Raw genomic sequence first — 16,010 nt, 5'->3', positions numbered from 1 at the left:
CGTAATTGTGTCAGAGCTTCCCTCCAACTCTCAAATGTTGATTGAGGGATTGTTTCTGAAGCAAAATGCACTTTTTCTATAGTGAGATCAAAGAGTAAACATGAGAACTTGAGTTTAGACTGACTATGTTTAGTATTTCCTCCCTAGAAACTGCATTAAAGACCTGATAGGCATTTGTTTGTTGTGTTCTGTGCTGAATGTCACTGGAAATTACTAAAGCACACTCACAACACTTTGCCTTAAATGTTTATTCATACATGATCAACAGTTCATAGCACATTTATACTTGTCAAATAAACAAAATCTGCCATTTGAGAGATCACAGAAACTTAAGCCACATTTCCATGGATGAGATGCACATTGTGTTTCTAGCTAATTTGATAGGTCAGTATGTTATTAATTTATTTAATTATTTTTTGTTTCGGTTTACTTGATGAGAATATCCTCTACATTTTGTCCTTGTTTTGTAACTCCATATTCAAACATTTTAAAAACCTGATCTTCTGAAATAGTGAAATTATTATATACAGTTGTGATTTCTTTAGCTTTTTGTTGTTTTTGATTTGTTGTTATGGAAAGAGCGTATACACAACATGATTTTCACATTCTAACTAGCAGGCAACCTCAAATTCACAACTTTTGTGCAGATTATTAATTTGTATTATTACATTTATATTGTGTATACACTACCGTTCAAACTTTTTTTTTTTTTTTTTTTTTTTTTTCTATTTTTTATTTTTTTACAGTTTTTCATAAATAAGTGCATTGTTAATATTGTGCAGTGTCATTTTTATTTTTCTTGTCATATTTTCAGTTTGTTTAAAAGGAATTTAATTATGGTCAACCCATTTTTATCTTCTTTGTGGCCAAAACCAAAAATCGTTTTGTTAACAGTCATTGCTGAGATAAACATTGTTTAATATGCTTTATAAGACACTGAAGCAGCTCTCTTCTCACAGCAGGTGATTGTGTTCAGTATTTGAGAAGCTGTGGAGGTCCGTGTTGGACTGCAGGAAGAGGACATTGTGCTGTTGGTGCTCCAGATGTTTAGGTGCTGCTAGCTCACTTTGCCATTTGGCTTCTGTAACCTAGTGTCAGCCAACTAGAGACCTGGCACTTCTTCATTCTGGCTGCTGTCATGAAACCTCACAATTCATCTAAACAGACAATCTGTCAAAATCTGCTTCTTTCAGACAAGGTTTAGAAAGTCTTTAGTCTTCAAATACTAAGTCTGACGATGACATTTCCTCTATATTCCCAGTGGTCACCAGCTGTGTGAGTGTTTTGAGTACAAGAGCACATCGTAGCTGTTGAATAGGTAATTTAACCAAGGACATTAAAACACTGAGGCACAGACGTTTCTCCTTGTAAGGAATTTTTAAGGTGTGCTTGATTGAAAACAGCACTAATTGTGTTCAATAAGCAATTTGCTAACAAAGTATGCTAATTAATTAGATGGAGTGTGCGAGTAACAGAAATGAAAGTAAATGAATAAGCAATAAAATCTAAAGGGCTCATTAATTGTGGAAAATTATTAGGTGGAGTGTTGACGTATCAGGGTTGAGTGTTGTTGAATCATGTACGTCTTAAACCTCAATCATGATGCTAATTGCAGTGCTTTTCATTTGCGTTGACAAACATTAGGTAACTGTTAAACACTGATGCCACTTTCTTGATTGAAATCAGACCACTGAATAATGGAAAATTCAGCAATTTGGAGTCCAGCATTCTGTTTATCTCAACACAATTTTCAGGTTTTCAAGCACTCTTGTTTGTAGAAATCCTTTCTTCCTACACTGTTCAAGCATTTTACTGCCATTGCTAGCTCAAAAGACTCACCCAAACCTCTGTTATTAATTTAAAAGCAAACTTTTAGAGCTAGCATCGTGGTTTGGGTTGTTTTGAAGCAGGTAACAAGGTTGTGTGTGTGTGTGATTACCTGTGGCTCTCTCAGCAGTGTATCGCTACAAATAATGCAGCAGTGGGAAGGGACTGCCACACTTAAGTAATGTAGCTTTTCAGTAGTAAAACCTTTAGTATTGATTAAGCAGCAGGGGAGTGTTGACAACAAGTTTGTTTGTGTGATTCTCAGCCAGACAGCCATATACATTATTAGGCCTTACAAATATTATTATTATCGTTACAGTGTTATTAGCTACAGTGAAGTCAGTGCCTGAAACTTTCTCATAGCTTTTGAAACAAGTTTAGGTAATTATTAACACACAAATTAAGATGCAAAGCTAATAATCAAATGAACATTATGTATTTGAGTAAAAATTAGGTCACGGTTTATTTTAAGGTCCAATTCTCGCCATTAACAAACCATTAACTATGACTTTTGCCTCAATAAACTCCTATTGGCTGCTAATTAATAGTAGTAATAAAAGGTAGTTGTTAAGTTTGTGTATTGGGTAGGATTAGGGATGTAGAATATGGTCATGCCGAATATCTGCTTTATAAGTACTAATAAACAGCCAATTTGTTAATAATGGGCATGCTAATAAGCAACTAGTCAATAGTGAGAATTGGTCCCCTTTACTGAAATGTTACCAATATGATTATTATTATTATTATTTTTACTCAAATTGATAAAATTTGTGTATTAATTGTTAGCTTTATTTTATTATTTATTAATTTTTTAAATTGTTTATTTTGTTTTGTGAGAAGTGACTGGAGTGATACAAAGCTAATTAGTAGTAAGATAAATGGACATTATGTATTTGTGTTATAAAATATTAGTAACAATCACAACAACAATAATTATTATTATTATTATCATTTATTATTAATTAATAATAATTAATTTATTTTATTATGTGAGAAGAAAGTGACTGGTCTAATGTGATGCTAATAATTAATCAAATAAATTAATATTACTTTAATGTGTTTTTAAATTATTGTTATTATTATTATTATAACTACTACTTTTATTACTATTATTGTTGTTCTTGTTTAAACCTCAGTACATAACATAATTTAAATGTATTCTTTATCTTTATTTTATAATTTACTAAAATTAATAATTAAATATTTTATTATGTGAGAATCAAGTAATTGTAGAGTCACACAAAGGTAATTTATAATAGATAGATAGATAGATAGATAGATCAATTGTCGTTGTGTATTTGAGTTATGTAATAATAGCACCCGTTGAAGTGTCAGGATATCATGTATGGAGAGTAGTGTAATGCTCAGTTATCTCTGTCTGTTTTCTTACCCATCCTCACTCAGCACAGAGTGCTGCAGCGCTCCTTTCATGCTTATCTGTAGGCGTATAGCTGTTCTCCACCAGCTGAATATTCACACCGAAATGCTTTATGGACAATATCAGGCACTGCACTTCTGCCCTGTCAGCATCAGATTACCCTGCGCGGCATCAGCCGAGGGGGATTTATTAAATAATTTCATCATTTTGGAATACTCCATCAAAATGATGCTCTGATAAATCAAGCCGCCGTCACCCTCTAATTGCTGCCCTCCCTCTCCCCGTCTCTGATATCAGTCCAGCGTGACACACCTTGAAAAGTAATGAAACAATTTCTCTTTTTCTCCTCTCGGCCCGCATGATGCATCATCTACGTTCCTGCCAAGCTGCGAGCAGTCCCACCTTCAGTCACATCCATCACTCACCGTCACAAGTGAATCATCTCTCTGAGCTCGGTCTCAATTACAGGGCTCAGGACACCCTTTCCTACAGCCTGGGAAGAGTTTGATGCATTCGCAAACCTGCTGTGAGCCGAGAGGAAATGAGGGAAGAAGGCCAATGGGAAGTGAATTGCTAATTGGTGCTGGTGCAGGCAGAAGAGGGAGTAGATGTTCATGGGCTCCGTTTATGAAGGAACTCAAACCCTGAGGTCTCCTCACTTCCTATTAATGTTCCCTGTGTGCTGTTAATGAGACTCATTTGACTGGTTAATAACCCAGAATGACTTCTAGATCTGGAAGTCTACTGGAGTCAAATTCTTTGGACTTTTAAAAATATATATTTTCGATATCTTTACTTTTACACTGTGCAAAATCAGGGAACTGTTAAATTCATCTGCTTAATTATTTTTATTCTAAATTAATTATATAAAAGTTTTGTTTATATTATTTCATTAATTATCTAATTTTTGATGACTTAAAAAAAATCTGATATCACTGCTTAAAAAGAATTAGGTATTTCTAATGAGTTTAGATATGATGTGGCAACTTAAATATATAAAATAATGTATGTAATAAATTATAATATAAATTAAATATATTATCTGCTAGTTAAATGTCATATATATACAGTGTATATATATGCATAAAAATGTGTTATATAATATATATGAAACACTGATATTTTGTTATATAATACAAGCATTCATGCACTTTTATATGTGACTTACTATAAAATAACACTACTTAAACTGCTGTATTAAAACAAGTGTAAAAACTGATACTCCACTCAGGTCAATAAAACACTTTACACATGGACATTTGAGCTCAGTTCTTAGCATGAATCGGTGCTGTCCTCACTTATTGGAAGGCTCAATGCAGCCCTTTGTGCGGGAAGTTAAACATCCAAGCACCACAAAGGCCATATGGGAAAATAGTTAATCAAAGGTTATGCTAATGCACATCAGGCTGAGAAGAGCTCTGGGCTCCCAATGCTTGCCTCCCCTTTATGCAATAAAACAGTTATGCGGGAGACATAAATGATGAGACATTACTATTCATAACCAAGAGACTAAGACTACCCAAACCAGATGTCAGAAAAAACAGCTGCTGTGCTTTGGGTCAAATTTCCTATTTATTTCTAGTTATTTAAAGTTCATCTCTGCCACATAGCAGTCTGTGAAACAAGCTTCCTAATATTTCAAAATAAAGTCTGTTTATACTCATTTTAAATTGAAAGCTGGACCCTCTGCTAATGTCACGGGGAACGTCTCGATAGATCATTTTGATGTCTTACACTCATTTATAAATGCGGGAAGTGAACCACACAATTGCATGCGCACATGCCTCTGTGACCAAAACAAATTGGCACAAACTTCATGAATTATTGATGATGACACTGTATAACAGTGGACAGAGCAAAAATTCCTTTGTGTGAAGTTTTCATCCAGCACAAGAGAAGACGATGTGCAGGAGTGGGAAACATGTCTCTATGTTTGCTTTTGGAGAAGTTATAAAAGTTATAGAGTATAAAACAAAACAAAACATGTTGTTTTTTTACCTACACTTGTGTGAGTGTGTTATATATATATATAAATTTGTATGTAGAAAGTCAATTTATTTGTGTGCGTATGTGTGTGGATAATTGTTTATACACGCACAAAAATTATTGCAAATTTTTAAAAATGTATAGAAATAAATATAATTACATAATAAATTTTTTTTGATTCTGCATATAGGGTCTGTAAAATGTATGTCTGTGCATATATTTATGTATATATTTACATATTTGGCTTTTTTTTTTTTTTACCTAAATTTTATAGGGAAGTGGAGTCAAGTCAGTAATATTATGTTTCATAATCTGTTTTTAATAATAATTGTATTGTATCTAATAATTGCCAAAGCTGAAAGGACATATATACACCAAAATAACTTTTACTCAAAATGATCTCAAATAGAAAACTGAAACTGTCCATTTTTCTATTTATATTTAATTTTTTGATGTTATATGTTTGGTCTCTGGTGTGTTTCTTCAGGGGGAGTGATAGCGTCCTCATGCCCCAGTTGCTTTATGTCATTTCTTCTGCGCTCATCCTGATTTGTTCCATACCAGCAACCACATGCTTTTTCCTCCATCTACGATGGATCATAAGAAAAGGGCGACATGACTAATTAGTGTGTTTGTTCTCACACAAGCACATTAATAACTGTCATTAATTGCCTAGAATGCAATACACAAGCAAAAAAATAAAGAATGGATATCAATAAGCTCACATCCCCCAAGCCACCCAATCAAAGAGAGCTAGAGCCTGGCTGGTACAGGAAGTGCCAAGGTACCTTTAAGAGTTATGACTTTGTCTACCTAAACTATAATTCATATTAAAGATTTTTTGATGTACTTCCACATTCAGGTTTTCAATGCCTGACCTCATAAACATCCAATGATTTGGCACGTGAATTATTCCTCGGGTGTCTGTTGTAATGAAATAGTAATTTCTTCATTCAAATGAAACATGTCTGTTGTGACATGAGTGTTTCTGTAAGCCGTGCCTCCTCACATGACTCTTTGATGAAACCTTGCTCAACAAATTGGATGTAACACTTATAGGTCTTAAATTTCTAAAGCTGGTGCTGTCAAGCCTGTTGAATATTTAATGACATAATAAAGCAGGGCCATAAAGGAACTAAATAGATAAGTTTGTAATTCAAACGCTCCATATGCAGGCTAAATTATGTATTTCCAATGCCTTTTCAGGTATATTCATGCATTATAGAGGAGGAGGGGAGGCAATTCTAATAAATGATACATAGCAATTGATTCAGGTCTGGTGAATATAGAAATGTAAATCTTGCATGGTGTAATGTATCCTGTTTCACATTAAAGTTGATGTGAGTGAATTTTTCCTATTATGAGTGGGCCGTTTTCCCTAAGGCACTTTCATAAGGTGTGGCATAGAGAAACACGTGTGTCATATTCTTTTGGTCCGACACACAAGGGAGTTTTTAGCTGGAATCAAACCGTTTTCAGTACATTGACATGATGTGGAATAAAGCCTTTAATAGAACTGTGATTTACTGTTATTGTGTGTCTAATAGACATGTGTATGGAGTTTTAATGCCTGCTGTTGTCTCATTTGCACAGAGACATTGACTGCATTACAGCAAGTCCTAACCAGGCATGACAAGCAATAAATCTTAAATGTTTTTTGTCCTCAACAGCTGTGACCACAACAAGCAACATACATTTTGTTGTAGTAGTCTTTTATGATAAGTATGTTTGATTTTATTTTGTATTTAATACAGTTTTGATGGTAATATTGTGAAATAATATTAACATTTAAATCATGTTTTCCATTTGAATATATTTTAAAATGTAATTTATTCCTGTGAAAGTATACTGGATTTTCAGCATCATTACTCTTCAGTCACATGATCCTTCAGAAATCATTCTATTATGCTTTTGTTTGTTTGTGTGTGTGTGTGTGTGTGTGTGTGTGTGTATATATATATATATATATAAATTTTGTTTGTTTGTGTGTGTGTGTTTTTGTTTTTGTGTGTGATATTTATGTGTTTATTAAAAAAAAAAAATTTTTTGATTGAAAGTTAAAGTGCTAATTTATTTATAATTATTTTTCTTTATTAAGATATTTTGTGGAGAAAGGGGGGCAGATGTATTTTTTACAAGGCAAGCATTGAAAAAGTCATAAGCCTCAAGTCATGTGACTGAATAATTTGTTCAAATGATTGTCTACTACTACCTCCCAAAATTGTCAAATGATAAACTGTCGCTGCACACACAGTGAAGTCCCATTGGTCCCACAACCACATTTTAAACTTAAAATATATTTTGATAAGCCAATCTGATGGTGTGGCCACTTTCAGCATGGACAGAGAAATTGCTGGAAACTTGCAGCTGTTGTATCTGGTTAGAACAGTGTTTGTGTTTGTATAATAAGCCTATTACATTCGTTCCTCGTTCATATTCAGCAGTGTACACCTGATTGATTTTTTCAATAAACAAAATAATCAGTATCCTTATTGGATTATCCAACTGAAATGACTCCAATATCCATTTCTTTCTCTCCTACTGTTATACTGTCTAAAATAAACAGTCAGATATCTAGCAGTGTCTGTGGTCCTCCCCCTGAAGACTAATAGATTCATATATTAATACATGTCAGAGGTGGGAGGATTTGTTTGGGCAACTCGTAAAATGTGAAACATTTGCATTTTGTTTGTCACAGTGGTACGGTGTAAAGCGGGTTGTATGCCCAGAGGGAATCTGCACCCGTGTGATTGAATCTCCCTGATTTAATGCACTCATCACTGTCCTGTGCTTCCCTCTCTCCATCTCTCTCCCAGGAATGTGAGTTCGGCAGGAGAGGAGGCTCGGCGGCGCATGAGAGAATGCGAGGGTCTGACTGACACGCTGCTTTTCGTCATCCAGACTTCCCTCGGAAGCACCGAGATTGATAGCAAGGTACGCTTTCCTCCTGGGATCAACCTGTAGTAAAAGTTTTTACGTCTGTGAGAGTGTGTGTCTGCAACAAATAAACAGCTCTGTGGTTGGCTGCCCTCTGAAGGTTGCGAATGCTCGCTCTTCTAAATGGCGTTCTTTAATCATGATTTAACTGGCAGCCCTCCATCAGGCCCAGCGTGCTAATAGCAGAGCGCCGGGGATGCATCCGTCCTAATGAGAATTGAAGAGCAGAGCGTGTGGATGCTGGAGCGTGGCACAGTTCTTTCCCTCTGGTCATTTTCAGACTTGCGAGCATTCCAACTTTCCCACAATTCCTGCTGTCTGAATCCCCCCGCGGTGCCCTCTCAACCACCTCTCTTCACAGTTTCCAAACTCACAGCATGGCTAATAAAAAATAGTGTACTTGAATTTCTTGTAATATCTCTGTATTTTGTATGTTGATTGTTGGTGGTTTGAAGTGTGTCAAAAAACAAAAGAATAGAGCCTCTACTTTTAAACAAAAAAAATCTGTTCTATTCTAGCTTCAAGCGTTATTTTTTATCAACACTTGAATGTAGGTAAGTTTCATTTAAAAAAGCAACATTATGAGCAAAGAGCTGAGAAAATCATACAAATTGTTTATAAGTTTATTAATATGTGTAATATTAAGTATTATAATCAAAGCAAAGATGCAGTAGATCGCTTCTATCAGCACCCATAAAGCTTGCACAGTACTTTACCAGTTCCTAGATCGACATTTCACTTGGTAACATTAGGCAGTTTTAATTTATGTGCTGTTTTTATGTTGATGATCATGTTATTTTACATATGCATATGCTTACATATGAGATCGCTCGTTTCTGCGTCTTCCACGACTGTGTTTTTGATCTGCACATTCTGGACTCATTCAATAGTGCTCCCGTATATATTGTATAACATTGAAAACATGGAAACACGGAAAATTCGGCTGGGAAACACAGCGGGGAAAGAGTCCACCAATGTTCAAATGAAACCTACACCATTGTTCTTAGTTTGCCAGTTGTACATAGTTGGTAATATACTGTTTAAAGTAGTCAGTCACATAACTATTTGTTTTTTTACGACAAAGAGTGGACAGTCCTGACCAATTTCTCTCCTGATAAGATAAGGCCTAATATAAGTGAAGTTGAGAAGTTTGTTTTTTTTATGCTAAACTCTCTTCAGGGTGTTGTATCTGAATTCTCTTTCAGTAACAAGTTCACAACCTTAAATTTCAACATATATCAAGACAGTTCAATCCACGTGAGCAACGTTCCAGTTTTTATGCATACTGTGATAGTTATGTGCAATAACTGTCATTTGAAGTGTTCTTCAGTTTTCACATGAACACTTATATGCATATAGCCGACCACATAGCCTTTCAAAGTATACTTGATTTTAAGCATGCTTAAACACAGTCTCTAGACACACGTGCACTAGAAAGCTTCATCCATGCCTATCCAGAAGTTATTAGCGATAAAAGTGTCTCTGTACTCATTTAACCCTCTGGAGTCTAAGGGTATTTTTGGGGCCTGGAGAAGTTTTGTCATGCCCTGACATTTGTGCTTTTTTCAGTTTCTTATAAAGATCTAAATGGCTAAAGTCTAATCTCACTGTAATCAGCACAAACTAGGCTATAATAATATGTGAGCAGCATGTATGTACATGATTGTGTTTTTGAGAAAAAAAATGTTATGCGTGGTTAGTGAAAAACTAAAAATGTTAAATCACTTGAAAAAGGCAATAAAAAACACATACAGAAAATTGGTTCCCAGGAATTTTGAGAACTGGAGCTTGTAGCCTAGAATTTTTTTTTTTCTAAATGATGTGAAAATCATCTTGTTTACTCACTTACAGAAAACAATATATTGATTTAAATTTTCTAAGACACTTTTTGTTGGTAAAAGTCATATGCGAGTAGGCGTCAACTATCATGAATTCACACCTGAGAAGACAAAGGCCTGCATAATGAGCTGCATAATGAGCCATTCAGTCAGCTGTGTCACTGAGAGGGATGAGTTACAAGAAAGAATGTGAGGACAAAATAAATCTATATAATTTTATGTTTGTAGTTTTTATTTAGAATATATTTAATTATCCCACAACATAATTTAATATTCACTTGTGAGTGCAGTTAAACAGTTTATTAGGAAAAATCAAAGCTGACTTTCAAACTGAATTTTTTGCATCATTACTCCAGTCACACAATCCTTCAGAAATCCTTTTAACAATCTTATTTTCTACAAAAAACATTTATTGTTATTATTATCATCATTATTATTATTATTATTATTATTATTATTAATGTTGAAAAGAGCTGAGAATATTTTTTTTTTTAGGTATTTTAGGGGGGATAAATTGAAAGAACAGCAATGATTGTTACATTTGTTACAGTTACATTTATTGTTACATTTATATTATTTACATCAAGCTTTTGAATGGTATAGTAGTGTATATTGTTATTGAAACTTCATAATATTTCACTTGATTATACATTTAGTCAGGCATTATAGTTTGGAAAAAGTCTTTGGAAAAAGTCTAACTAGTAAAATGTTTATACGTTATGTGAAAACTAGTACAAGTATATAAATAAATAAAAAGAGACTTACTCATGTTTATGAACTCTGCTGAATAAAGTGCTTCATTCTTTTTTCTGAGGAAATCCAAATCTCAAATCCTCAACCACATCACATCTTTTTGGGGTGAATTATGTCTTATTCCTCTCATCGCGAAGCAAACAGTAAAATAATAAAAACTTGAAGAACAGTCTCGCTGCGTTGTCTTCTTTTGTGTGGGCGTATTCAAAAGCCGCGCGCTTCAGTGAAACATTTGAATCTCAAAAGCGCGCTCGGCGCGGGGGCGTGGTCGCATTAGAAGATAATGAAGGGAGACGTGAAAAAAGGACATCGCGTTGTTTTCATATGGATTACTTTATCACAGAATATTTGTTTTCGGCAGCACTTGTTTAGTTTAAAAGTAGACATGTCAGGCTTTCTATAGATATCTCTCTCATGTCTCTTCGTTGAGTATTCACTGAGTTACAGTTCATTTTAATGACGCATTTGTTTTTGAAGATCAGCGCAGACAAAGGCTGCAGACAGCACTCCTTGTTTGTTATCTTTATTTTATAAGTGCACAAAGTTTTGTTGTTATTATGTCTGTATACAAAAAAAAGTAGACCCGTTACAGATTCGATTGATGTATTGCACTTATCTGTACGATCAAAACTGAAAGTGTAATTTAAGTTCTTTTCGGGGTTATCAGGAGAAAATACCCCAAAACGCGTATACGCGTTAATCGACTCCAGAGGGTTAAACTAAAGTTGTGATGTCACTAAACCTTCTAGTTTATATTGTATTGCAAAACACTTTTGCTGCTATTGAGGTGGGATACGGTAAAGTTAGGAACAGGTTTGGTGGTATGGGTAGGTTTAAGGTGTAAGGGATAGGTCAACAGAGTAATTATAAATGTAATTATAGGAAATCATTACAGATGTAATTACAAGCAAGTATTTTTTAAAATATATGTTCACAGAAAGTGCGTTGTACCAAATGCTTAATTTAAATGTAAGTACATAGTAGTTAGTTAAGGCCACTTCAAATGAAGTGGAACTGAAAAATTTGTTTGACCTTTTACCTTAGAGAACATGTAAAACCAAAGTATACTTTGCTATGTAAAACTAATAAGCTAAAAACAATGGCATAGGTTTAATTTGAACATTGGTGGACGCTATATTAAAGGAATAGTTCTCTCAAAAATAAAAACTCTGTCATTAGTTTACTCATTCGCATGTCGTTCCAAACCTGTAAGATGATCTTTGAGATATTTTGAACAACATTTCAATAGTCTTTGGTTGTATATTGGGTCCAGTATTGTTTTGGACCCCAATGAGTTATTCTTTAAACTATCTTCTTTTGTGTTCTGCAGAACAAAGAATGTATGCTTGGTTTTATGCATGTGTTGCTAAAAATCTGATATCCGGACTCTTCTCATGCATTCCACTGCCCTCAAAATACAGGTCAGAGCAAAAAAACGTCAGACATATTGAAGCACTTGAGACTTAAAATCACACCAATAAGCTGGTGGGCTTTGCCGCTGTGCCATTTGTCCCCATTTTACTGCGACCTTTTGAATTTCATCTAAATGTAAAAATACTAATTCTGTAAGTGCACCTCTAACCTATGGTTACACCTTTTCTTCTTCCCTATACATGTCCATTTAGCTCCTTTTAGAGCACTAAGCACTCTTTTTCATCCATCAGTGTGCTTTAACACATTACAAACACTCAAAAAAGCAACAGCAACCATTTTACCCATCACACTGGCTTCGAAAAAGGGCAATTACCCTAATCACTCCAATTTCTTTATGTGTGGTGATTTGCCCAGAGCTGTTTTCGCCAGGTGTTGGCCCAGCAGAGCTATAATTGCTGAAAGCAAGTTGCCCATGGTCTTAATATGCTGTTAACCTGCGGTTGGTCAAGCTCCCTCCTGTTGACTGTTAACATTTAAAATGGTGACCTTGTAAACTGCTGCCAGTAAGAGAGATGGTGCTGCCCCAAATTTCACCAGGTGCGACATTCATTATGTAGCACATTTCCAGGAAAATTTAAGCAGAACTTGTTTTGTTTTCTTCAAAAACCATGGAGAAAGCAAGGTCAGCCATGTCTAGGTTTTTGTAAGTCAATATGTTTCTGTACGTATTAAATGCCAGTGCATAATTCTCTGAGCGTTTCTCTGATTACAGTCATTATTTTTGTTTGTGCAGGGCATGGTCTTCCTCGTTCCATAATAGGGAAAAAAAGAAAAACATGTAGATTGAGAAAAATGCTCGTTTTTCATCATCATTTTGCGAGCATTTATTTTCTATTTTCTGCTGTCAAGCATTGTGCCTGCTCTGCTGTGTCTCCTTGTAATACCCTGTTAAATGGAGTGTGAGCCGATGGATTTGGCTGGTCATTTTTCCCCATCTGCGAGTATATCCTTTAATCACATTTAAATGGGAGACCGTGTCAGACATATAATTAAGTACTTTCATAAACACTCCCAGCCAACACTCAGAGAAAGACAGAGACCGAGAAAATGAGAAAGTTAGATGAAATGAAAGAGAGACATGAGAGAGGAAAATATGAGGGCAAGATAGAAGTTTTAAAGACTGTAGGATGTAAACTTGCTGTCTTTGACAGGCCCTAGACATGTCTTTCTCTAAAACAGGGATCTTAATGTCAAATCATCTAATTCAGGGCTCCTCAATAGGCGGCCCACGGGCCACATCCGGCCCACGAGAGAAAAACATTTGGCCCACTCTAATTTCAAATAATGTGGCATGAAATTTCAAATGCAGCATCAGAAAGCGACATTAACTTTCATTGTGTCTTCACCAGACGTTAGAGGCGCGGCGCAACGCAACAAAATACAATAGAACTTATTATAATCAGTGATGCTGTCTACACTGGATGCAGCGTGACAAATCCCTGACAGAAAACTGCTGACTCGTTCTATTTATGACGTGCTGACACAAAGTAGATATACGATGTGACAGCAAAAACATGGTGTGAAGAAAAGAAAAGTGGACACTGAAAATAGATGATTCAAATGTGATTGGACTGAACAGTTTTGAGTGAGTGAGTGAGTGAGTAAGATCATCTTTGATATGGATGTTGGTTCACAGTGAGTTCATAGTTTTAACGTAAGTTTGCTTTAGCCAAATTTATTTTCAAGATCTGAGGTAAAATATATATTGTTGCTTTCACTATGGCTATAAAGGTCACGGAAAATAATATTCAAACTCACATTAGACACTTTTTACATTGAATAAGACACATAATCATTACCTGAGATTATCATGGTCACATTTTGTATGTTGTTCCTGCTGAGACGACGCAGAAAATAAAAATCATTCCTGAAATAGAATTCCGTCATTTATTGTCACGTGTGGCTGTCGTGGGTGGTTACGGTTTGATCCCCCAAAAATTCTAAGTATAAAAATATTAATGCTGACAGATCTAATAATTGAATATGCAATTAGGGAAAGTGGAGAGAAGAGAAACAGTCTGGGAATGAGCAGGAACAGTAGATTTGCATGGCAGACGGGGAGATCCAGATTTTTTTGTGTGTTCATTTGTTTTTAATATTCAACAGGCAAAGTTCTCCTGTATCTAAATGCAAAAATGTTCATAATTGTTTGAATAAAACAGACTACTGGGGGGAAGAAATCTGAATATTTATCTTGTGACCATCTTTTTATTATTTTAACAAAAGCAACAATAATATAATAATTGTAATAATAATTTATATTATATAAGGTCGGTGGCCCTTGGCTTGGTATTGTTGGCAACAATTTTTTGTTATTTCTTTAATTAATTAAATGTCTGTCAGTTAAAAACAAATACAACTGTTTTTACAACAATACATTTCTAATTTTTTATATTTCTTAATTTAATTAAGAAGGGGAGGGGGGGTTATGTTCGTTTTTTTCCAAATATTAATTTTTACGTTTTTATATTTTACTTTATTTTATTTGACATTATTTTTGACTTCAACAGTCCTTTAGAGAAACTGATTTGCAGGCCAAATTTCAGGATAAACTACTAAATCAACCTCTAAAAAGAGGTTGAATTTAATTTTGAACTGAAATGAAATGAAATCTTGCAAGCCAGTAGTTTGAGACGCCTTCTGTAATGGCTGCTTTTTTCCGAACACTTGCTTATCGTTATGATGGCACAAGAAGTGCATTCAGACCTGTGTGTGTGTGTGTGTGTGAGTGTGTATTTGTGTGTTTGAACAAATGTGTGTTTCCTCTCGTCTCAGAACCAGCATGAGCTGAATAGATGAAATTTGGCCCCTCTGGCCAGATGGGCTCTATCAAGAGCTCAGTGGTGCTAGACTAATACCTGCCCTGTCTCTCTCTTTCTCTGCCAGACCATAGAAAACTGTGTATGCATTTTGAGGAACCTCTCGTATCGGCTTGCAGCTGAAACGTCTCAGGGACAGCAGATGGGGACGGACGAGCTGGATGGTCTCCTGTGTAGCGATGCCAGCGGGAAGGACGGAGAGACCTCAGGCTGCTGGGGAAAGAAGAAAAAGAAGAAGAAGTCCCTGGACCAGGTAGGCCACCTGATGCATCCTTTACAGGCATTGGTATCCCTCACCTGCTGACAATGACTCTAACACACTTTACTTTGGAAATCATAGTCCAGAGTATAGTGAAAGAGGCTATTTGAAGTCAACAGGAAATCAAGTTATACATTATTACCCTTATCTGATTTGTTAATACTTGTTGCAAATCTTACTGTATTTTCAGCTTTTTTTTATGTGTCTGTGTGTGTGTGTATATGCCCTAATTTTCACTTATGTCAAATGGAAGTAAAACAGGTTGTGAACGTCATTTTGTGTTGACTGGCTAGAGAAAGAGGGCTTTATTTCACTATAAAATGCTTCTCTGCTTTTGAAAGAGATCCCAGCAAAAAGTAGGCATTTCATATCAAATTATTAATAACGCAATCAGCATATTCAGCTTCCTTTTACACCCCTCGTTGCCTCAAAATAATGCCAATTTATGTTTATATTTATTCCCCAAATAACAGATTTACACACCGCCCTTTTATCAGTTACTTCCTCTGCAAACGTAACGCTCACCACCTACACAGAGCCGCACAGACAGACAGAGTTTCCCCAGTGACATGCTCTACGGCTGATAAATCACAGTGTTTGTGGGTGTCAGACTAAAGGAGGGGGAAAACCCAGTTTTTTTACAGGCGACTCTTCTATAGCAGAGGAAACTCTTCATTAATCTCACGCAGCAAAAGTCAGCCGAGATCCTCGGTGCAGACGAAGAGGGGGAGCGTGAAGGTGGGAGAGCAGTTGTGTAACACAACTCCCTCTGGATATGT

The 16,010-nt window shown here is 35.5% G+C and overlaps 1 protein-coding gene across 4 annotated transcripts in view; it reads left to right on the top strand.

The window, feature by feature from the left end:
- Positions 1-16,010, top strand: part of ctnnd2a (catenin (cadherin-associated protein), delta 2a) — a 318,097-nt gene that overhangs the window by 263,635 nt on the left and 38,452 nt on the right. For all 4 annotated transcript variants that reach the window (XM_042752176.1, XM_042752179.1, XM_042752178.1 and 1 more), the window contains 2 exons: positions 8,008-8,125; positions 15,040-15,225. In XM_042752176.1, coding sequence (XP_042608110.1) covers positions 8,008-8,125; positions 15,040-15,225 — 304 coding nt within the window. The remainder of the gene's footprint in view (positions 1-8,007; positions 8,126-15,039; positions 15,226-16,010) is intronic.

Source organism: Cyprinus carpio, chromosome B24 (assembly GCF_018340385.1).
Source record: "Cyprinus carpio isolate SPL01 chromosome B24, ASM1834038v1, whole genome shotgun sequence".
NCBI lineage: Eukaryota > Metazoa > Chordata > Actinopteri > Cypriniformes > Cyprinidae > Cyprinus > Cyprinus carpio.
This window is presented reverse-complemented; position numbering and strand designations above follow the sequence as displayed.